General features: G+C 43.2%; 1 protein-coding gene across 1 annotated transcript in view; it reads left to right on the top strand.

The window, feature by feature from the left end:
* The window catches only part of rassf3 (Ras association domain family member 3), a 119,510-nt gene that overhangs the window by 22,593 nt on the left and 71,943 nt on the right, over positions 1-24,974 (top strand). Inside the window, exon 2 of the mRNA XM_061983639.1 lies at positions 24,393-24,517. Within this exon, the coding sequence (XP_061839623.1) occupies positions 24,393-24,517 (125 nt within the window). The remainder of the gene's footprint in view (positions 1-24,392; positions 24,518-24,974) is intronic.

Raw genomic sequence — 24,974 nt, 5'->3', positions numbered from 1 at the left:
ACACCCGACAGATGTCAAACTACTCGTCTGGCATTCCCAAACCACATATTAAAATATCAGATCCGTGTGACCTTGTCGACACTTTTCCAAAATGGCCAGCAGAACCTTGTTAGACTGTAGAACTTTAAGAGCTTTTTGAAGAAAGTTTTAGGACAAAAATTGTGGACGCCATCAACCCTGTTTTTTTTCACTGCCGTCTGACAGCGGGGTCTGAACATGACCTCTGTACAAAATGTAGGGTCCAAGGGGGCCGCATGAGTGCTGGTGACCTTTGACCTAAGAAGAATTACGCCTCCTTTTCTGAGATATCTCACTAGCGCTTTGCCAGAGAGCACTCTGCTTTTCAACACTAAATCAGGTGGTGAGTCTCCACATGTGTAGCATTCATGGGGTGCATGGTGGCAAAAGTGGACCTCTACAGGCCTAGTAATCCCACTCACTCAAAACGTTAGGCCCAAACTCATCTTTTCTCCTATTTCTCCCCACTACTTTCTTCAAGAGCTTCCAAATTGTCAAACTTGCATTAGACAGTGTCTCTCCACATGTGTACCCCTTTTGGAGGTTCTGGCTTGAAGGAAGACCTCCAGGTTCCCTGTGTGACCCATTCAATTTAGGCCTTTTCTCCTCTTTCTTCTCTCTACTTTTTCTGAGAGCTTCCAAATTGTCAAACTTGCATTAGACAGTGTCTCTCCACATGTGTACCCCTTTTGGAGGTTCTGGCTTGAAGGAAGACCTCCAGGTTCCCTGTGTGACCCATTCAATTTAAGCCTTTTCTCCTCTTTCTTCTCTCTACTTTTTCTGAGAGCTTCCAAATGGTCAAACTTGCATTAGACAGTGTCTCTCCACATGTGTACCCCTTTTGGAGGTTCTGGCTTGAAGGAAGACCTCCAGGGCCCTGTGTGACCCATTCAATTTAGGCATTTTCTCCTCTTTCTTCTCTCTACTTTTTCTGAGAGCTTCCAAATTGTCAAACTTGCATTAGACAGTGTCTCTCCACATGTGTACCCCTTTTGGAGGTTCTGGCTTGAAGGAAGACCTCCAGGTTCCCTGTGTGACCCATTCAATTTAAGCCTTTTCTCCTCTTTCTTCTCTCTACTTTTTCTGAGAGCTTCCAAATGGTCAAACTTGCATTAGACAGTGTCTCTCCACATGTGTACCCCTTTTGGAGGTTCTGGCTTGAAGGAAGACCTCCAGGGCCCTGTGTGACCCATTCAATTTAGGCCTTTTCTCCTCTTTCTTCTCTCTACTTTTTCTGAGAGCTTCCAAATTGTCAAACTTGCATTAGACAGTGTCTCTCCACATGTGTACCCCTTTTGGAGGTTCTGGCTTGAAGGAAGACCTCCAGGTTCCCTGTGTGACCCATTCAATTTAAGCCTTTTCTCCTCTTTCTTCTCTCTACTTTTTCTGAGAGCTTCCAAATTGTCAAACTTGCATTAGACAGTGTCTCTCCACATGTGTACCCCTTTTGGAGGTTCTGGCTTGAAGGAAGACCTCCAGGGCCCTGTGTGACCCATTCAATTTAGGCCTTTTCTCCTCTTTCTTCTCTCTACTTTTTCTGAGAGCTTCCAAATTGTCAAACTTGCATTAGACAGTGTCTCTCCACATGTGTACCCCTTTTGGAGGTTCTGGCTTGAAGGAAGACCTCCAGGGCCCTGTGTGACCCATTCAATTTAGGCCTTTTCTCCTCTTTCTTCTCTCTACTTTTTCTGAGAGCTTCCAAATTGTCAAACTTGCATTAGACAGTGTCTCTCCACATGTGTACCCCTTTTGGAGGTTCTGGCTTGAAGGAAGACCTCCAGGGCCCTGTGTGACCCATTCAATTTAGGCATTTTCTCCTCTTTCTTCTCTCTACTTTTTCTGAGAGCTTCCAAATTGTCAAACTTGCATTAGACAGTGTCTCTCCACATGTGTACCCCTTTTGGAGGTTCTGGCTTGAAGGAAGACCTCCAGGTTCCCTGTGTGACCCATTCAATTTAAGCCTTTTCTCCTCTTTCTTCTCTCTACTTTTTCTGAGAGCTTCCAAATGGTCAAACTTGCATTAGACAGTGTCTCTCCACATGTGTACCCCTTTTGGAGGTTCTGGCTTGAAGGAAGACCTCCAGGGCCCTGTGTGACCCATTCAATTTAGGCCTTTTCTCCTCTTTCTTCTCTCTACTTTTTCTGAGAGCTTCCAAATTGTCAAACTTGCATTAGACAGTGTCTCTCCACATGTGTACCCCTTTTGGAGGTTCTGGCTTGAAGGAAGACCTCCAGGTTCCCTGTGTGACCCATTCAATTTAAGCCTTTTCTCCTCTTTCTTCTCTCTACTTTTTCTGAGAGCTTCCAAATTGTCAAACTTGCATTAGACAGTGTCTCTCCACATGTGTACCCCTTTTGGAGGTTCTGGCTTGAAGGAAGACCTCCAGGGCCCTGTGTGACCCATTCAATTTAGGCCTTTTCTCCTCTTTCTTCTCTCTACTTTTTCTGAGAGCTTCCAAATTGTCAAACTTGCATTAGACAGTGTCTCTCCACATGTGTACCCCTTTTGGAGGTTCTGGCTTGAAGGAAGACCTCCAGGGCCCTGTGTGACCCATTCAATTTAGGCCTTTTCTCCTCTTTCTTCTCTCTACTTTTTCTGAGAGCTTCCAAATTGTCAAACTTGCATTAGACAGTGTCTCTCCACATGTGTACCCCTTTTGGAGGTTCTGGCTTGAAGGAAGACCTCCAGGGCCCTGTGTGACCCATTCAATTTAGGCTTTTTCTCCTCTTTCTTCTCTCTACTTTTTCTGAGAGCTTCCAAATTGTCAAACTTGCATTAGACAGTGTCTCTCCACATGTGTACCCCTTTTGGAGGTTCTGGCTTGAAGGAAGACCTCCAGGGCCCTGTGTGACCCATTCAATTTAGGCCTTTTCTCCTCTTTCTTCTCTCTACTTTTTCTGAGAGCTTCCAAATTGTCAAACTTGCATTAGACAGTGTCTCTCCACATGTGTACCCCTTTTGGAGGTTCTGGCTTGAAGGAAGACCTCCAGGGACCCTGCGTGACCCATTAGATTTAGACCTTTTCTCCTCTTTCTCCCCTATACATTCTTTGAGAGCTCCCAAATTGTCAAACTTGCATTAGACAGAGTCTCTCCACATGTGTACCCCTCTTGGAGGTTCTGGCTTGAAGGAAGACCTCCAGGGCCCTGTGTGACCCCTCCACGAGCATACCGATTATGTGATACCACTCAAAATTAGGCCAAATTGTGAGTCATCATCTGCTGCAATCAGAGGGAAATAACAGAATATAACAAATGTGCTAGTTTGAAACAATAATTTGGTCCAATAATATTGAAATAATAATAACTGCATAACATTAATTCATTTCCGTACTTAAATAATACAAATATACCAAATTAAATGTTACACAGACCATGTAACTTGCTGGCACTAAACCTGTAAGAAATAGTTCTTCTCAGTCTTCTCTATGTTTACATTTTCACACTTTGCACTATTTTATTACACTTTATTAATAGTTTCTTACATACTCATTTTTGCACCTTCATTTTTAGAAGTTATTGTTAAGTGTTCAATGTAATTTTACTAGTAGGTTTACATTGTTTGAGTATTTTCCATGCTTGTGTTGACATTTATTTCCTGCAGTGATATTTGAGGGATTAGAATAACAGGAAGTTACTTTTGAAATGAAAATATTAAGATTGAATATTTTCCCTCCTGGTTGATATTTTCCATAGGTCATAAAAATACAATAATAGACCAACTTAAAAAACCGTATATGGTGATAGTTTTCAGTCAAACAAGTGTGCATCTCTGACATCTCTGATCCTTCTTGAGCTGAGTCGCCAGGTGCAAGTGCTGCCCCTCCCCCCTCCACCGCTGCGGTGTACTTCAAAGGCTGTGACTGGAGCCAGCTTGTTAATTGAAGCCACGTAGTATGACTCCTTAAAGTCACACTCTCACCTCTACTTAACTTTGTCCATTAAATGGACTTTTACTGCTCGTACTGGACTTATTTTTGGATATGTTGCACAAAATAATGCATTGATGAGGGAGAAATTGGTTTCAGCTTGTTAGCACCTTGCTAGAGCTAAGTGGCTAACCAGAAGTGCTACAGACTCAAAATTTGTTTACACTTATTCGGAACCTACCTCAGAAATTGTAGTACAATTTCCAAGAAATTGCGACTTTCGCTGATTTTTTTCACCTGCTTTTGGCCGCACAGTAGCACTTGGTTTAATTATTTGACAGATGTCAAAATGATTATTTTTTTCAATCAGATTAATCACACTCTAGAATTTTTATAATAATAATAATAATAATAATGAACGTTGTAACGCAGTTTACATTTGTTAAAATCTCAAAGTGCTGCAAAGTATTAAAAAAAAAAATAGAAAGCTGGAATATATAATATAAAATTAAAATGGAAATAAAAACATGAAAAACACTAGATAAACACTAGATAAAACAGAAACATAGATAAAAGTAGAAATAAAAACATGAAAGCACTGGATAAAACAGACAGGCAAGCAGTGCAGTAAAAAAACAAGGCAGAGAAATTAGATGAAAGCTGTGCTAAAAGGGTGGGTTTTTAGTCCCTTCTTTAAACGGTCGACTGACTGTGGTGTTCTAAGATGTTCGGGGAGAGCGTTCCAGAGTTTGTCCATTGTTTGTAAGTTTGTCCTGATGGGTTTGAGGAGGTTGGTGTTTGAGGAGCGGAGGTTGAGGGGAAACTAAGTCCTTGAGGCAGGAGGGGGCGTTGCCGTAGATGCATTGATGAGTTAGCAGGTTCATCTTGAATTAGGTCCAGGATGCAATAGGGAGCCAGTGGAGTGATTTGAGGATAGGTGTGATATGATCACGCTTGCGCACTCTCATCAGGATCCTCGCAGCGCTGTTTTGGATGTACTGGAGCTTTTTGATGCTCTTTTTGTGGACCCTGACGAGAAGTGCGTTGCCGTAATGAAACCTGGAGGAGATGAAGGCGTGGACGAGTCTTTCAGTGTCGGCTGTGGTGAGTGAGGGGCGGAGTCTTGAGATGTTGCGGAGGTGAAAGAAAGAGGTTTAGCACATATGGTTGATGTGGGCTTCAAAGTTCAGGTGGGGGTGGATTTTCACTCCCAGGTTGGTGACAACTGGGGAGAGTGGCAGGTCCTGTCCAGAGAAGGTGATGCTAGTTATGGGGCATGTGTTGATCTGGTGTGGGGTGCCTGTTTTCATGACCACTGTTTTTGAGCTATTGAGCTGCAGGAAGTTGATGCTCATCCATGCCTTTATCTCCTCCAGGCAGGTGGTGAGAAAGGAGAGGGGTGTTGGAGATGAGGGTGAGGTTTGCATTGTTTGCAGGTAGAGCTGTGTATCATCAGCATAGCAATGGAAGGATATTCCATGCCTGCTGATGATACAGCCAAGGGGTAGCAGGTACAGGGCGGTTTCTGTATCGGCAGGCTGTTTTCGCACTCCTTTTGCACACACACACAACGCTTGCTCCGTGCCTTTCTTCAGTTTTTCAACCTGACGCTTATGACAAGCCGGTTTGATTCAGGGTATGAAGGTGCTACATGAATTCTGACTTTTAGAGGTGTAAAAGCTGTGGTTGACCCAGTGAGGAAGGTTGTAGTCATTCCCCAGACTGCTGTCAGGTGTGGATCTATTGTGCAACTTAAAGAGAGGCACTGCGTGTAGCGGCTGCTCACCCATGCTTACTTGCTTAAGGTTGTCCATCGTATCCGATGACGACAATCCATCTCTATGTTTTGTGAGTCCTCATGTGGCTGAATAGTCCAATCCGTGATCCACATGATCTGCCGCAAACAGAGCAGGTGAAGGCACTGACTGGGGGTGCAGGTGTGGCAATGGCTTCATGCCTTCTTTGACGCTTCCTGGCTCGTTGACCACTTCGGTCCTCCTCAAGCTTATGAACTCCTTGTTGGAGGAGCTGCCGCCAGGTGGAACGTTGGGCTGCAGTGTCCTCCAGCTGGGTCGGGTTCAGGCCGCATTTCTTCATGACAGTCTTCATTTGATCTTTATAACGCTTTTTTGGGCCTCCTGCCAAGCGGTGACCAAGATGAAGCTGACCATAAAGCACCTTGCGTGGTAAACGTTCTTCTGGCATCCTGATAACGTGGCCTAGCCAACAAAGTTGGTGCTGGGTGACTGTAGCCTCCACACTGGTGCAGTTGGTCTTGCAGAGTATTTCAGTGTGGGGCATTCTGTCCTTCCAGGATATCCCCAGGATGCATTGTAAGCACCTGATGTGGAAGGCCTCCAGCATCCTGAGGTGGCGGCTGTACAGGGTCCACGCTTCACAGCTGTAGAGGAGGGTTGTCATGACCACAGCTAAATAGACCGCTACCTTGGTATGTAGCTTAAGGTCTTTGTTCTGGAAGACCCTTCCCCTCAGTCTGCTAAAAGATGCTGACGCCTGCTTGATCCGGTTTGGAACCTCCCTGTTGATACTGCAATCGTCAGAGAGAAAGCTGCCAAGGTATTTGAAAGAGTCCACTACTGCTAGTGGTTTATTGTCGATGGTGAAGGTTGGTGGATGAGGTGGAGGAGTGGATGCCCACTGGCATATTACCTCGGTTTTTGCCACGTTGACAGAGAGGCCCAGTCTGCCATAAGCACTTGCAGCGGCTGAGAGGGTAGCTTGCAGCGCTTCCGGTGTGTGGGCCACAACTGCGCAGTCATCTGCGTATTGGAGTTCAATGACTTGCACTGGTGTGACTTTTGTGACTGCTTGGAGCCTCCGGATGTTAAACAGGTTCCCGTCAAGTCGGAAGTCGACGGTAACGCCACTGTCCTTCTTGATCCTCTCATGAAGCAGCAGTGTCATACACAGGAGGAAGATATTAAACAAGACCGGAGCAAGAACACATCCCTGGCGTACACCGGTGCACACCTTAAAGGGTTCTGATTCCTGGCCGCCAATAGTCACACGTGACATCATCCCTTCATGGAATTGCCTTAGGATGTTGACAAACTTCTGTGGGCAGCCGAACTTCAGGAGGATATTCCAGAGAAGCTCCCTGTTGACGGTGTGAAAAGCCTTCGACAGATCAATGAAAGCAACAAAGAGGTCCTGGTGCTGCTCCCTACACTTCTCCTGAAGCTGCCGTGTTGTGAACACCATGTCCACAGTGCTCCTGTTCTTCCTGAAACCACATTGTGACTCCGGCAACAGGTCTTCCGTGATGTTGTTCACCAGCCTGTGTAGCATGACTTTAGCCAGGACTTTACCAGCAACAGCCAGAAGTGAAATGCCACAACTGTTGCCACAGAGGGACTTGTCCCCCTTGCCTTTGTAGATGGTGATAATATTGGCATCTCTCCACTGCTGAGGGACAGTTTCATGCTTCCACACTTTGCTGATGACAAGGAAAAGGGCACGGATGGAAAGGTAGCCTCCTTGCTTGAAGATCTCTGCAGGGATGCTGTCAGGACCAGGGGTCTTGTTGTCTTTCAGAGATCTTATTGCACTCTTAACCTCTCCAAAGGTTGGTGGAAGGTCAAGGTAATGGATGTTTGGGTAGTCAGGTAGTTCCTCCAGAACTGAGGGGTCTGTTGGGGCGGGCTGATTTAGCAGAGTTTCAAAATGTTCTGCCCATCTTTTGGTGATGAGCTTCTGGTCTTTTATGAGGGTTGTACCATCGTTAGACCTTAGCGGGTAGACAGCGCAGTTTATTGGGCCGTAGATGGTTTTCATTGCCTCGTAAAAGTTGTGCATATCATTTTTGTTAGCATGAGATTGTATTTCAGCTGCCTTTGATATCCACCACTCATTCTTCAGGGCACACAATTTTGACTGCACCTCCCTTCTGGATGTTTGCCATTGTTGTCGGAGCACACCTGAAGTGGGGTTGTTGAGTACAGCATTGTGTGCTGTGTGCATGTGTTTGAGCATGGTGGTTATTGTGGCTGTGTTGTCATCAAACCAGTCCTGATGCTTTCTGCGCTTATAGCCAATGGATTGGGATGCTGCCTCATAGAGCCTGGAGCTGATAGAGGTCCATTTGTCGTCAATGGAGTCATCACTCTCCAGAATATGCTCGATGTCTTCCAGGTTTTTGGCCAGAGAGAGACGGAGATTGTTCCGAGCCATAGGATCTGCTAGCCGGGTACAGTCAAGCCTCTTCTTCCCTGACTTTTGAAGACGGATAGCAGGGCGTACTTGCACCCGGAGCCTGGTTATGATGAGCCGGGGGTCGGTCCAACACTCAGCTCCTCTCATTGCATGAGTTAGTGATACGTCTTTTATGTCTGAGCGTCTCACAATGGTGTAATCAATCAGGTGCCAATGTTTGGAGCGTGGGTGCATCCAGGATGTTTTGTGCTTATTTTTTAGTTGGAAGATGGTGTTTGTGATGGTCAAGTCATGCTCAGCACAGAGGCTTAGCAGCCGTAGGCCGTTAGCATTGGCTTGTCCAATGCCATGCCTGCCAATAACACCACTCCACACCTTGTTGTCCTTCCCCACTCTGGTATTGAAATCGCCCAACAAAAAGATCTTGTCCTCCTTAGGTGTGCGACGGAGGGCCTCATCTAATGCCCAGTAGAAGCGGTCTTCAACATCTTCATTTGATGGTAGCGTCGGTGCATAGGCACTAAGAAGGGTGGCCTATCTTTTCTTAGCCAGAGGGATCCTGAGTGACATGAGCCTTTCACTTATGCCAACCGGTGCTTCTGGGAGTTTTGGTAGGAGGCTGTTTTTTATTGCAAGTCCCACACCGTGCTGATGCTCCCCTCCTGGAGGGTATCCTTTCCAGAAGAAAGTGTAACCTTGCCCTTCTTCCTTCAGGGATCCTTCATCGAGGAGTCTGGTTTCACAAAGTGCAGCAATATCAACATTGTAGCGGTTAAGTTCCGCTGCAATGAGTGCAGTTCTGTGCTGGGGTCTATCAGTGGTAACGCTAGTGTCCAGGAGTGTCCTTATGTTCCATGATACCAGTTTAAGAGGGATTATTTTCTTTGCTTTATTTCGACCGCGGAGTGGAATTCCCGACAGGTGCGGTAGCCTGTCCAGGATGGTTTTGAGTGGGCAATGTTTGGGCCACCTTTTCTAGGCTGTTCCCCAGTTGAGTTGAGCAGTGCAATCCTAAATAGGGCTGGTCAGGCGTACAGGGGTCTGCCAAGAGCAGCTGCCACTCAATTTCAGCTACTAGCGACCATAGATAGCCCTGTACCGCTGATGTGCAGGGTTCTGACTAGGAGCTTCCGGTGCATTCATATCTGCTCCCGTTATCAGACACCCCATCGCCACCAGACTTTGTTTCATTTCCGGTAGATGGTCTCACCGAGGCAGAGATGAATACCTGCGCAGAGGAGCTTGTTTAAAGTGCCACTGGGGGTGCGCATATCCCAGCAGCACTTCTTCACTGTGAGAGGGTGGGATCCGGTGGCAAGGGGAACCCAGGACGACCGGCACTCTTCCACAGTTGCAGGAGACTGCTGGAGCTCCAGTTTTTTGGAGGACCGCCTGTCGTGTGCCGCCAAACACGTTGCTTTTCTTTCAGGGTGTGCTCCCCTAGCCTTTGTCTTCCTAGACTTACCCACAAGGCAGCGGGTCTTCGCCGTATCCCTGGCTAGGGGGCAGTCAGGTACTAGGCCTTTGCCAAGGGCCACCTGGGGTAACAGTAGTTAAGGGGTTAACCTCCTAGTGCCCCAAGACCCCCCAAAGAAGAGCCTCCACTGCCGGATGCACTTTAACGTCACCCATACACACCAGGTCAACACCAATACCGTTATCAATCATCCGTTGTTTGGTCAGAATCATGAGCAAACAACGGATAAAAGTTCAAAGTAATCTGACAATTACTTTTAATTGTTTTTAAATCCCTAAATGGTCTGGCCCCACAATACCTTGACTTGTTCCTTCTTAGTCTCCCTGTCCTTGGCCAGATCAGCATCTGAACATCTCCTTTTTTTGTCCTCCGTAAGCCATATAAAAAAATGCAAACTCCAAATCCCCGCAGTCAGTGATTGGCTGGTTGGTGCAGCCTGGACCACAATGTTTTGGGAGCCTGGCCAGTTAACCGAGACCAAGGTTTTTCACAGTATATTCAGAGGACAGACAGCCAGCGGATCGTAAGGAGAAGTTTTTTTGTACGTGACTAGCTTAGAAACAACGTAAGAAGACTTAGAATATACCTTTAATATTGGGGAGGTCATGTGTAGGCACTAGTTTGTGATGGAGAGGTAGTAGAACTAAAACAGCTAGTGTACTAGTCACGACACAATGAAGGGGGGATGAAGATGGTGTACTGAAATCTGTATTGTTCCAGGTTGATATTCAGTATTGTTACACACTGGTAATAGCAGTCTGAAATAATAATAAAATAAAAACCACAATAAATGTCTAGTACTTTAAAAGCAGTAGATCCATATCACTGTTTAACATAATAAAAATAGATCTACTTGCATAGACAAAATTTCCTGAGCAAATTCATGCATAAATGCATTACTGTTGTGCATGTAGATGCTCTTAAAGCAAGATAAATCAGCGAGATACACAAGAACTAATACACTTCATAGAACGACATTCAGCATTGTTCTTACTCTAAAAAACATTTCTTTATACCTTTAATATGTATTTATTTCGCCCTTGCGGTATCAAAAATGGTATCAAGTATCATATCAAGCATTGGTATTGAATTTGAAGACTGATGCATACCAGTCTGTGATTGCTTGGTAGGCATAGATAATTTGGCTAAGTGATTATACTGTCATGAGCCACCAGATTCTGTACTCTCATCCACTCAGACTGCACGGAGGTCTAGTTCACTTTCCCTTGGGTTCTGTAGCACTTGCCAGTTACTGAAGACATGGATTAAATGCAGTCATGTACATTCGGTGTGATCATTGACTCACATTGACAACAGCCAACTTCTACAGAAGGGTTTGGAGATGCAGGCTCAGTAATGGTAGCCATGTGCTTCCACTAGCTTGCAATGCATTTGAGTGCACATTCACTTAGCTAATGATGCCAAGTAAGTGCAACTTGATTAAACTTGCACTTGGTTCGTGCAAGTTTGTAAAAAAGAATTAGGTTTCACAAAATTTACAGTGTCTCACACTTGCACTTAACTTTAAGCAAGTTAGGTTTATTTAAAGTTTAAAAAAAACCCAAGACAAATCCACATCACTTCAGCAGATAGCATGTAGCACTGGTATATGCATGCTACTAAAGTGCCAACTAAATTCTAGCTATGGACAGAACTACATAAATCCTTAGGAATATTAATTTCACAGTCAGACTTATGTCACAGTATTTATTGCCATCTTTGTCACGTGTTGCTGGCATCAAATTCTAAAGTTAATGATTATTTGCAAAAAAAAAAATGTTTATGAGTTTGAACATCAAATATGTTGTCTTTGTAGCATATTCAATTGAATATGGGTTGAAAATGATTTGCAAATCATTGTATTCCGTTTATATTTACATCTACCACAATTTCCCAACTCATATGGAAACGGGGTTTTTATAATGCTATAATTGTTGCTCTGAGCTTTGTAGTCAACTATTGAAATTACTGTCGACTATCTTAACTTTCCATTTCCTCTCCTAAGCTCTGGTACATGATGTCCATGCATAGTGTTAGTAAAACACATGTTGACAGCATACCTTACTTTGTTGGGTGATGTTTATTTTCATGCAGATTTGATAGTGGTGCCAATGTGGCAGGCTAACATTAAGTCATTTTATTTAGAACAGTGTTTCCTAAAGAATTATGTTGAAACCCAACTGTTCTGGCGAGGCATGGGGATAGTTCTGTCAATATAATAATTGTTAGTATGGCACGGGTTGGCCATTAGTCTAGCCATCGTCCATCAGTTGTTTTGCTTTATACTTAAAGTTAAATATGAGTAAGTTAATGCATTTCTTTGGATATGTTAGGAACAGTGTTGAGACTGAATTTGAAGGTTGAATATTCTCATAAACATAGCAAACATACTGTACATGTTACAATTACTTCTATAGATGTTTGTCCCCAAAGGAATGTGGGGCACCCAAAAGTGACTTTTGTGAGTTTGTGTATCTGTGTACAATTGAAGTCCCCAAAATGGACTTTAAAATTATTTGTCCCCAATGTGATGGTATTTTTACTTTTTGGAAAAAAGTTGTTAGAAACTAAAATCTCAGGTGATTTCCATAATCTGGGTATTCCCAGTGATACATCCTACCTACTGGCATCTCTCTAAACCTTTCAGAAAGTGGTGTCCTCAAAAGTATGGTATTTTTATGGGCGCCCCCAAAATGGACATAAGGGAGTATGTGTGTACAATTTGGATTCATATTATATATATATTTTATTTTTTCAGAATATAATCATCACACAGTTGACTGTTGACCTTTTGGGTATGAAATGGCATCACTTCATTATTCTTTGTCAGTCTTATTATATTAATTATTGAGCAATAATGTGGGGGTCACAGTACACAGTGACTTTGACTTTTGACCTGTGACCACCCAAATCTGTTCAATTCATCCTTGCATCTGAGTAGACATTTCTTCCAGATTTGAAGAAATTCCCACAAACCATTTCTGTTAAATCACATTCATGAGTTACCTCTGTCCTTTGGAAATCCAATCAGTTCATCCTTGTCCTAAGTGAAGCGGTCTCAGTTCTCCCACTTAAGTCTATCAGGACCTAAAACACTAACTATAGCTAACATGAGCACAGTGTGCTGCCGACTGAAGATAAACGTGCACTTCTGTTACACTTATTAAAAGCAGATCAGTAAAATGAAGTCTAAAAAATAATTAATATCTGTTCTGATAAACCGTAACATCACAGACATTTCTCACAAGTTAGCTATATGAATAAGGGGGCAAGGTCAAGTTTAAATAGAATAGAAAATTATATAATTAAAGTAGATTTTATTCAGGGTCTATGAATCATTTTCACTGCTAATTTAATTTAATGACAAATTATAACCTAACATTATTAAATATTAAATGCCATAAAAACAAAAAACAAAAGGTGAAATTCCATATAATGTATATTATTTTACTTAAAACACCTTGTAACTGCCATTTCTTTAGTGCAAGACCTTCTGGCGCAATAATGGGAAATGTCCAGAGGGGGCAATAGAGAGCAAAATGTGTGTGTATATTCTGATATTCCAACTGAGTACACACACGACAAAGTGTGTATTTTTTATCAGTTTGGCATCTTTCTGAGGACCTCTCTGAAACTTTGAGAGAAGCATATTTACAGCCTCCAGAGGCCATTGCAGTGAAAATCTTGTGAGGACCGGCCTAAATGTCCTCACTTTCCAAAATGGTCCTCACTCGAAAGGTTATGTACTCGTGATGGTCCTCACAAAGATAGCAGTACAAACACACACACGCACACACACGCTGAGGTATCATGGACGGCAGGGTAGAGGACCTCCATCAGGGCTCTGTGTGCGTGCGGCGTGACCATGGGTGTCGTTAAGAACTTTGGCAGAACTGTGCGCAGGTTGTCAGGATTCTTCTACCGTTTTCCCACCGTGATGATGAAACACTCCGGGCGGCTGGAGGTCAGCTTGTTGTGGAAGAACTCTGGTGAGTCCACAGGTCATTTACATCATCAGCCAAAATTACAGTGGAAAAAGCAGCCTGTGTGTTCAAGAAGGTAACAAATACAAGAATGTGTGTGTGTGTGTGTGTGTGTGTGTGTGTGTGTGTGTGTGTTCTTGTATTTCTACCCTTCTTGAGACATGAAGAAGGAAAAGTATCTTCCATATGAGGAGGTGTGAACAAGTGATGACATAAATCCTGGTCCCAATAACATTGCATATGTCAAATATACTTGTTTTTAATGAATACTTGGGCCTAGTACGCTACTGCATTGTTTTCTGTGGTGGTGCTTGGTGAATAACGTTTAAGAACCACTGATATAGAACAGTGTTTCCTAACCTTGTTGACCTCGGGGCCCAACTTTTTCCACTCCAGAGGAAAATTATACAAAACCCAAAACCAGTGTTTTTGGGTGTTGTTGATAAATGGTTTTGGCTTTGCATAGTAGAGTTTTAACTTGCACTTACTGTAGTTACTGAATGTGGTTCTCCTGAAGTGTCCCCGAGCCCATGTGGTGATATCCTTTACACGCTGAAGTCGCTTTTTGATGCAGTATCGAAGTTCACGGGCATTCAGTGTTGGTTTTCAGCATTGCCGCTTACATGCAGTGATTTTTCCAGATTCTCTGAACCTTTTGATATTAGATGATAGTAGTCTCATTTGCACACCTGCTGGTGACATCCATCAGAATGAGGGTGGTCCCAAAAAGGAGGGATTTTTAAAATTGACTGTGTGTCGCTTTTAAAAGTGCTCCCCCTCTGGCCAACATATGAAATAACAAGTGTGTGTAAGAAATTGAAATGCGCCCCCTTTGGCCAGAATGAATACAAAAATAAAATAAATATGTATATATAGACATACTGTAATAACTTGAAGTAAATACTGAAGATTGAAAACCAAATACGAACAAAAACATTAATAATAGTAATTAACTAAAATGTACCTTTTTATATATTTGCATAGTATGTATATATTATTAATGTTGTAAATACACATCTTTATATATCTAGAAAGGCTGGTCCTAAAGAGGGAGGCATTTTCTATGGTCTCAAGAAGGTAACAAATACAATAATGTGTGTGTGTGTGTGTGTGTGTGTGTGTGTGTTCTTGTATTTCTACCGTTCTTGAGACACCAAGAAGGAAAAGTATCTTCCATATGAGGAGGTGTGAACAAGTGATGACATAAATCAATAACATTGCATCTAATAGAGAATGTCTCATTTGCACCCCTGCTGGTGACATCTATCAAAATGAGGGTGGTCCCAAAAAGGAGGGATCTTTCAAATTGACTGTGTGTCGCTTTTAAAAGTGCTCCCCCTCTGGTCAACATATGAAATAACAAGTGTGTGTAAGAAATTGAAATGTGCCCCCTTTGGCCAGAATGAATACAAAAATAAAATAAATATGCATATATAGACATACTGTAATAACTTGAAGTAAATACTGAAGATTGAAAACCAAATACAAACAAAAACATTAATATTAGTAATTAACTAAAATTTACCTTTTTATATATTTTCATAGTATGTATATATTATTAATGTTGTAAATACACTTCTTTATATATCTAGAAAGGCTGGTCCTTCTCAGGTCTCAAGAAGGTAACAAATACAAGAATGTGTGTGTGTGTTCTTGTATTTCTACCGTTCTTGAGACACCAAGAAGGAAAAGTATCTTCCATATGAGGAGGTGTGAACAAGTGATGACATAAATCATGGTCCCAATAACATTGCATCTAATAGAGAATGTCTCATTTGCACCCCTGCTGGTGACATCTATCAAAATGAGGGTGGTCCCAAAAAGGAGGGATTTTTCACATTGACTGTGTCGCTTTTAAAAGTGCTCCCCCTCTGGTCAACATATGAAATAACAAGTGCGTGTAAGAAATTGAAATGTGCCCCCTCTGGCCAAAACTAATAAAATAAATAAAATAAATATGTATATAGAGACAAACTGTAATAACTAGAAGTAAATAAAAATAACAAAAAATTCAAAAATAAATAAATGAACTAAAAGCAGTCTTTTTCTCACAATGTGTCGACTTTTTTCTTATAAAATTGGGAACGATTTCTCATATTCTTTCTGTTTCTGTAATCCTGCAATGTTTTCTCGTAAAATTATGACTTTTTCGTGCCAAATGGTGACTTTTGTCATATAAAATTCCGACATTTATCACAATATTGCCAATTTTTTGGTTGTTCTTGTACAATAGTGCCCTTTTTTGAGTAAAATGATGACTTTTGTCATAAATTTGGCCAAGTAAAATTCCGATTATTATTATAATGTTGCCAACATTTTAAAGTTTTCTTATAAAATTATGACTTTTGTCGAGTAAAATTACGACTCTTTTCATAAAATTGCCAAAATGTTAAGCTTTTCTTGTAAAATTGTGACTGTTATTGAGTAAAAATCCAACTTTTATCATAATATTGCACACATGTTCAGTATTTCTTGTAAAATTTTGACTTGTGTTGAGTAAAATGACGACTTTTATTATAATACTGCCAAAATTATAAGTTTTTCTGGTGAAATTGTGACATTTTTCTTGTGAAATTCCAACTTATTTTTCACAAGCTTTGTTTATATGTGCATAGTATGTATATATTATTAATGTTGTAAATACACTTCTTTATATATCTAGAAAGGCTGGTCCTAAAGAGGGAGGCATTTTTCTCAGGTCTCAAGAAGGTAACAAATACAAGAATGTGTGTGTGTGTGTGTGTGTGTGTGTGTGTGTGTGTGTGTGTGTGTGTGTGTGTGTGTGTGTGTGTGTGTGTGCACAGTAAGAGCGGGCCTGTCTAATAGAGGATCTTTGACTGCTGTTTCTACAGTTGGTCATTAAAAAAAGCAAATATTTCCTGTCAAATAGAGGATCTTTGCCTGCTGGTTTTTGCAGTAGACCTGTAAAAACAGCAGAGCGCTCCTGTCAAGTAGAGGATCTTTGTCTGCTCGTTTTGCAGTTGGTCTGTAAAAATAAAAGGAAGTTCCTGTCAAATATTGGATCTTTGCTGATTTTGCATTTGAGACAATGGGTTAAATTCTCCTGTCAAATAGAGGATCTTTTCAATTATTGCAGTTGGTTTTTAAAAAAAGCAAAGCCTTCCTGTTAAATAGAGGATCTTCGACTGCTGTTTCTACATTTCATTTTTTTTAAAAAGCAAATATTTTCTGTCATATAGAGGATCTTTGTCTACTGATTTGCAGTTTGTCTGTAAAAAATAAAATAAAGTTCCTGTCGCATAGAAGATCTTTGCTGATTTTGCATTTGAGCAAAACAGTTAAATGCTCCTGTCAAATAGAGGATCTTTTCTGATATTGCAGTTGGTTCTTTGAGAAAGCAAAGCCCTCCTGTTAAATAGAGGATCTTTTCTGATATTGCAGTTGGTTCTTTGAGAAAGCAAAGCCCTCCTGTTAAATAGAGGATCTTTGACTGCTGTTTTTGCAGTTGGTCGTTAAAGAAAACAGAGCGCCCCTGTCTAATAGAGGATCTTTGACTGCTGTTTCTACATCCATCCATTTTCTACCACTCGTCCATTTCGGGGTCGCGGGGGGGGAGAAGGGGGTGTACACCCTGGACAAGTCGCCACCTCATGCAACAAAACAATATTTTCATTTAAAAAGTGAAAAAATAGAACATTTTTGATCAGGAGTTGTGTCTGGTTGTCATGACAACAGCCGGACTATTTTCCGGCGTCAGCCATTGTGACCTCTGACCCCCCCCCCCCCAAAAAAAAAACACTCACCCCATTAGAAGACTGCTGCTGAAATGTGGAAGGTGGATGACAGTAAACAATCTTTGAAGTCCTGAAGACGTCACACCGACCTGCCACTTCTCGCCAAAACTGGGAAGCGACTGACATTTTTGCAGCGGATTTCTAAAAATAGCAGGAGGCTCCTGTCGAATAGAGGATCTTTGACTGCTGTTTTTTGCAGCAGATTCCTATAAAAACAGCAGAGTGCTCCTATCACGTAGAGGATCTTTGACTGCTAATTTTGCAGCTGGGCCATAAAAACAGCAGCGCACTCCTGTCAAATAGAGGATAGTTGCAGATTTTGCAGTTGGTCCTTAAAAAAACTGAACACTCTAGTAAAATAGAGGATCTTTGACTGCAGTTTTTTACAGTTGGTTTTTAAAAACAGAAAAGCGCTCCTGTCAAACGGAGGATCTTTGACTGCGACGTTTGCAGTTGGTCTGTGAAACAGCAGACCATTCCTGTCAAAATAGAGGATCTTAGCTCGTTTTGCAGTTGGTCCTTAAAAAGCAAAGCACTCGTGTTAAATAGAGGATCTTTGACTGCTAGTTCCGCAGTTGGGCATTAAAACAGCAGAGCGATCCGATCACATAAAGGATGTCTGCTGATTTTGCAGTGGGTCCCTAAAACATGAGGCTCCTGTCAAATAGAGGATCTTTGATTGCTGTTTTTGCAGAAAATTCCTAAAAACAGCAGAGTGCTTCTGTCAAATAGAGGATCTTTGCCCACTGTTTTTGCAGTTGCTCCTTAAAAACAGCAGAGCGCGTCAGTCAAATAGAGGATCGTTGAAAGGTGGTTCAGAAGTTGGTCACTAACAACAGCAGAGCGCTTCTAACAAATAAAGGGAATTTGCACATTTTGAAGTTGGTCCCTAAAAACATATGGCTCCTGTCAAATAAAAGATCTTTGACTGCTGATTTTGCAGCACATTCCTATAATAAGCAGAACGCTGCTGTCAAATAGAGGATCTTTGACTGCTGTTTTTGCAGTTGGTCATTAAAAAACAGCAGAGCGCTCCTGTCAAATAGAGAATCTTTGCTGATTTTGCAGATGGTCCTAAAACATATGGCTACTATCAAATAAAGGATCTTTGACTGCTGCTTTGGAAGTTGTTCTGTAAAAACAACAAAACACTCTTGTCAAATAGAGGATCTTTGACTGCTGTTTTTGAAGTTGGGCTTTACACAGCAAAACACTCCAGTGGAATGGAGGCTCTTTGCTGTTTTTACAGTTTGCCCTTAAAATTCGCAGAGCGCTCCTGTCAAATAAAGGATCTTTGTCTGCTGATATGCAGTTGGTCTGTAAAAATAAAATAAAGTTCCTGTCAAACAGAGGATCTTTGCTGATTTTACATTAGAGCCAAACAGTTAAATACTCCTGTCAAATAGAGGATCTTTACTGACGTTGCCGTTGGTTCTTAAAAAAAGCAAAGCACTCCTGTTAAATAGAGGATCTTTGACTGCTGTTTTTGCAGTCGTTCCTTAAAAAAAAGAGCGGGCCTGTCCAATGAGGACCTTTGACTGCTGTTTCTACAGTTGGTCATTAAAAAAAAGCAAAAATTTTTTTTTTTTTTTTTTTTTTTTAATTTTTTATTTATTTATTTATTTTTTGTGTGTGTTGTGTATGTATGTGTTTGTGTATATGTGGGCTTATGTATATGTGTGTGGGTGTATTAATGTGTATATATGTGTGGATGTGTATGTTTATATGTATATGCATGCGTGTGGAAATGTGTGTATGTGTATGTATATGTATATGCATATATGTATGTGTGTATGTATGTGTATATGAATGTGTAGGTGTGTGCATGGGTGTGGATGTCCGGTGGCTCAATTGGCCTGGCTGTGGATGAGTTGGGGTAGGTGGGTTGGTGGCCTCGGTGGTAGCCGGGGGTGTGCGTTGTTGTGGTTTACGGGGTCGGTCGCTTTTTTGTTTTGGTTTCGGCGGCCGCGGGTGTTTACGCTGCGGACGGGCGGTGGTGGTGATGGTTGCTGCGGTGATACCAGCGGTTGGCATCGCTGTGTTGGGTTGGAGTGGTTGGGGGACTGTGGCTGGTGTCTGTGCGCTTGTGGGGTTGTGGGGATGGCTGGCGTTGGCTTGCCGGCTGGTTTGGGGGCTGGCAGGCGGACGGGATGCATTGGCTTCTTCCCCCGTTGGGGGGCTCCTTCCCCTGGCCGGGACTCGTATGGGCACGTTGCTGTGTGGATGGCCGGGATGCGGTGTTTGCATTGGGCGTGGGGGCTGTGCGGTTTCTCTGCGTTTGGTTGCCGGTATGGGCTCTGCAGGGTTGGGTTGGGGCGGGCGGGGGCTGGCTTTGTTTGGCGGGGGGAGGGGCTTGCGTGGCGTCACGTTAAAGTGGTCTGGTGTGGGTCACGGGCTGTGGCGGGGGGTGGCGGCCTCCTGGCCGTAGTTCCTGGTTGTCGGCCGCGTGGACTGGGGGGATGTCCGGGCCCTCTACTCCTCCTACTTATAGCGCACACAGTCACACATATATAGGACTTTGGGGATTGTCCTGCGGGGAGGCATGGCGGGGGGTTGAGGATGCCTCCAATGGGGCTCCAGTCCTCCTTTCTTGTCCCCTGCTCGTCCATCCCTCAATCTTAGCTGCATATTAGACACTTAGGATTTGGGGGGCTTGGTTTGGTTGGGACCCACCATGACCTTGATGTCCCCCAATTTTAATCGCATTATTAGTTCCCACAAGCATACATATCTCACTCACGCTACAGTACACACATCAATAGGGACTGGAGGTCGGCTGTAACGGCTGACCTCCTAATTTTAACTACACAGTAGACACTCTGGGGGCCTTGTACACATGCATGGGGGGTTTGGGGTTCGGCGCACCCCTCATTGCCTCGTCGGCCGGCGGGGACTGCGGTCTGGTGGTCTGCCAGGCTTTTATTCATTTATTATTGTTATATATATATTTTTTATTTTTAATGTATTTATTATTTTTATTTTTATTATTACTCATTTTTATTTTATTTTATTTTTTAAATTTTATTTTTTATTTTATTTTTTTATTTTATTTTATTTAATTTTTTTTTAATCTTATTATTTATTTGTGTGTGGCGTCGCGCGGGTCTCACTTCCTGTTGGATGGGGTCCGTGCCCGTGTGGCCCGACCTTGCGCTGTGGGGTCTCTGTTGGTGACTTGGTGTGGTGGCGGCGCAGCCCCCGTGTCTGGTCTGGATGCTGTGTCCCGGTTGTTTGGGCGGTGGTGTGTTTGTGCGGGTTTGGGTTGGGGTGGGGGGCCTTTTGGTTGGGGGGGTTGTTGGTGTCTCTTGTTTGCGTGTTGGCGTTCGGGCTGACCGGCGGGCTGGCGCCGGCTGGTCTCCGTGGCCCTGGTGGCGTGTGGTTGCTGGTCGCAGTTTTTCTTTGATCGCTTTGATTTGATTGGCTGGTGCTGGCTGTCTGGGGTTATTGCGGCTGCTGTTTCTGCTGCCGTTTGTTTGTGGTGTGGGCGCCCGTGGCTGCTGGGTCTGGTGCAGGGGTGTGGCTGATGTTGTGACTGGTGGCAGCGCGCGCGCGTGATGGCTGTCGGGGCTGACGAACTGTGTATATGTATGTATATGTGTGTGTATGTATGTATGTTTATATATGTGTATGTGTACATATGTGTATGTATATGTATATATGTGTATGTGTGGGTATGTATACGTGTATGTGTGTATGTGTATGTGTATGTGTGTATGTATGTATGTATGTATATTTCTGGGGGTACGCTCTGGGCCTGCCTGTCAGACGGGGGTCGACGCCTCAGGCTACTGCATCCGAACTGCGTGTCTGGAGCTCCTGGGTCCCGCTGTCCATCCCTTCCGGGTGCCCGTCTTGGTTGGGGCCTGTTGGGCCTAGTCCCTGCGTCTATTGTGGTAGCTTGGTGCTGCAAGGTATTCCGAGGTGCTGCGAGTCGGCCAGTTGCTGGGGTAGTGACCTTGTTTGTCAGCATGTCTGTGATCTTCTTTTAATTCTTTTTTTTTTTTTTTTTTTTTTTATTAATTAATTAATTTATTTATTTATTTTTTAAATATATTTTATTAATATTATTTTTTAATTTTTCCCCTCCCTCAGGGGGGGGGCTCGGCGGGGCGGTTGCTGGTTGTTCCATCTCCATCGTTGGGGTCCCTGCGGGTGGGGTGGGTGGTTCCCGTGGCCCTGTGCCTGGGTGGTCCTGCGGCGGCCGGTTTGGGTGGGGTGGCCGGGGGCTGGCCTCGCCGCGCTCTCCGGGGGTGGGGGGTGGGCTCATGGGGGCCCGGTTGCCGGTGGGGCGGGGGCGGTCTTCCCGTCCGGTTGCGGGGAGTCTCTGGGTCCCTCGGGCGGGGCGTCTCGCCTTTCTGCCCGTGTGGGGTGTGGTCTCTCGCTGGCTTGGGGTCTGGCTGTCCCCTGCTTTTCTCGTGCCCTGTCCTCTGCCGGGTGCGTCTGTCTGCGGCCTGCTGCTGGCCCTTGTGGGCGGTACGGTGGGTCGGGCTCTGGGGTTCCTGTCGCTGGCCGGCTTGGCTGCGTGGGGGCGGTGGTCCCTGGTTCCCTGGGCACCACGCCTCCTGTTTGTGGGTTGGGCTCTCGGGGGTGATGGGGCCGTGCTCTGGCTCCCACGCACTCTGGGAGTCGAATGTATTGTACATGCAAATTCACATATGCTCACGTACGTACATAGGTACCTACGCTCCCACATACATACACAAATACAGTACATATTTACCTACCTAATGTTCGTACATCCACACGCACATTCAATATACAAACATACACATACACATACTGTACATATACATTCACTGTACATACACATTCTGTACATATACATTCATTGTACAAACACATATACACATTCTGTACATATACAAGTACATATGCATACTTACACTCATGCACATAATCACGTTTCATCAAACATATATTAACGTTGTTGCCCTAGGGTAAACTGGGTGTAACACATGGCACACTGACAAAGCTTAACCTATTGTGACTATAACAATCTACAAGGTTAATGTAGGTTGCTTCTCTTTCTCCCCCTCCATTTTTCTGCATTCTTTCGTATCTCAAGTTATCATTACGTATATGTATTGTTGCATTTAAACAACTGTATTGTTGATAATAAAGGTAAATTATTGGTATTGTTCATTATCAATAGCGCTATTTCTATTTGTATTTGTATTGATCCATTTGTAGTGTAATAATGCTCATTGTCATTTCTGTATTATTTTTTATTTTTCGCTAACTGCTTATTTGCTATTACTTTTACCATCATATTTGTACATGTCATATTTGCTGATGTTGCTCTATTGTTGTTGTTGTTGTTGTTGTTTGCTGTTGTTGTTTTTGTCTCTCTGTCTAATCCCCCTCTTGTCCCCACAATTTCCCCCTCTGTCTTCTTTTTTTTTCTCTTTCTATCCCCTCCTGCTCCGGCCCGGCTGCACTAAATGATAATATAAATACATTTAATAAAGTCAAATACAAATAAGGCAACAAGAGAAGTATCCTACACTTCTCTTTTGTAAAGTAAATCTGAACAGCCGACATGGGCATCTACATCAACTATATGATTTGCCTGAGAAGCTGGACAGGACATAAAAAAAAAAAAAAAAAAAAAAAAAAAAAAAAAAAAAAAAAAAAAAAAAAAAAAAAAAAAAAAAAGCAAAGATTTCCTGTCAAATAGAGGATCTTTGCCTGCTAGTTTTGCAGTAGACCCATAAAAACAGCGGAGCGTTCCCGTCAAGTAGAGGATCTTTGTCTGCTGGTTTTGCAGTTTGTCTGTAAAAATCAAAGAAAGTTCCTGTCAAATATAGGATCTTTGCTGATTTTGCATTTGAGCCAAACAGTTAAATACTCCTGTCAAATAGAGGATCTTTAAAAAGGCAAAGCCCTCCTGTTAAATAGAAGATCTTTGACTGCTGTTTTTGCAGTTGGTCCTTTAAAGAGAACAAAGCGCGTCTGTCTAATAGAGGATCTTTGACTGCTGTTTCTACAGTTGGTCATTTAAAAAAGCAAATATTTCCTGTCAAATAGAGGATCTTTGACTGCTGTTTTTGCAGTTGGTCCTTAAAGAGAACAGAGCGCACCTGTCTAATAGAGGATCTTTGACTGCTGTTTCTACTGTTGGTCATTTAAAAAAGCAAATATTTCCTGTCAAATAGAGGATCTTTGTCTGCTGGTTTTGCAGTAGACCTATAAAAACAGCAGAGCGCTCCTGTCAAATAGAGGATCTTTGCTGTCTCTGCAGTTGGTCATTAAAAATAGCAAGTAGCTCCTGTCAAATAGAGTACATTTGCTGATTGTGCAGTTGGTCTTAAACACGTATGGCTCCCATCAAATAAAGGATCTTTGACTGCTTCTGTAAAAACACAGGGCGCTCTTGCAAAATAGAAAATCTTTGACTGCTGTTTTTATAGTTGAGCTTTATACACAGCAGAGCGCTTATGCTGTTTTTGCACTTGGTCCGATAAATCAGCAGAGCACTCCTGTCGTATAGAGGATCTTTGGCCGCTGTTTTTCAGTTGGTCCATAACAGCAGAGGGCTCCTGTCATATAGAGGATCTTTCCCTACCACCAGTCTTTAATCCTTGAGAAAGTGTCTTCCTGAATATTTTAATTGAATTGCGGTGTCCTAAAGCATGGAGTGTGACCTCTGACCTTTTGAGCCGAGCTGACGTTGATTGGTGCAGATTTTCAGAATAAGAGACAAATAGCGTTCTTAGCCTCTTTCTTTCACATCACATTTAAGTATCGGTGGCTGCAGGGACGCCGGAACCTGCGCCTCACTTCCTCTCGGGATCAGACTGGTCCACGAAGGCGGACCATCATAACAAGACCCGTCAGCCGGGCCAGACAGCCTGACTCAGCCAAACTGCAAAATGGACCACTCAGCGCTGTGTGTGTGTGTGTGTGAGTGTGTGTGTGTGTGTGTGTGTGTGTGTGTGTGTGTGTGTGTGTGTGTGTGAGGGACATTTACCCAAATGGACTAGGGAGGAAGAGGATGTGCTAGATGGATGAAGGTGGGGCTCTGTGCAACAGTAGACAGGTGTTACACCCAGGTAGCATGGCGTCCATCCCAGAGGTCAGAGGTGACACATCTGACCAGTTTGTGTGGTGTTGGCAGGATGCAAGTACGCGTGTCACACCGCCTGTCGAGACCGAGTGTCGCTGGACTGTCACCCTGCGGCGTCACCTGTCAGCCAGGACCAGCTCAACAACAACCACGACGTCAGCAACACGCCGCCACACGTGAGTTTTTTTTTTTAATTTGATTTAGCTCGTGTACAAAAAGGCTGGACAAGTTTGGAGACTTTATTGCATTCTATTGAATTGTAAATTGTCTCAAAACTTTTGACTGGTGCTGTAAGTTTCACATCGTTGATTTGTGGGCTTGTTTAGTGTAGTTGTTGTAGTACCCCTTGTCTCCACAAGAGGGAGCCACATGGACACTCTGTAACCAGCCAGTTTGACACACTGGAGCATGTCTGAGAGACAAATATGTCAATTCTCCTGGCGAGATTGTTTGTTTCATAAACATGTGGGGGAAATAAAACAAACAAAGCATTTTAGTACACATGGAAAACAATTGTTGGACCCCTGTGTTACTGTCCAAGAATGACTCTAGTCACATATTAAAAAAAATCAAAAATCAAAAATCAAATAGGAATCGTAACAAATACGAATCGCGATTAATTTGAAAATCGAT

Source organism: Nerophis lumbriciformis, linkage group LG25 (genome assembly GCF_033978685.3).
Source record: "Nerophis lumbriciformis linkage group LG25, RoL_Nlum_v2.1, whole genome shotgun sequence".
NCBI classification, from domain to species: domain Eukaryota; kingdom Metazoa; phylum Chordata; class Actinopteri; order Syngnathiformes; family Syngnathidae; genus Nerophis; species Nerophis lumbriciformis.
The sequence above is the reverse complement of the archived record's forward strand: the minus strand, read 5'-3'. Positions and strand labels throughout refer to the sequence as shown.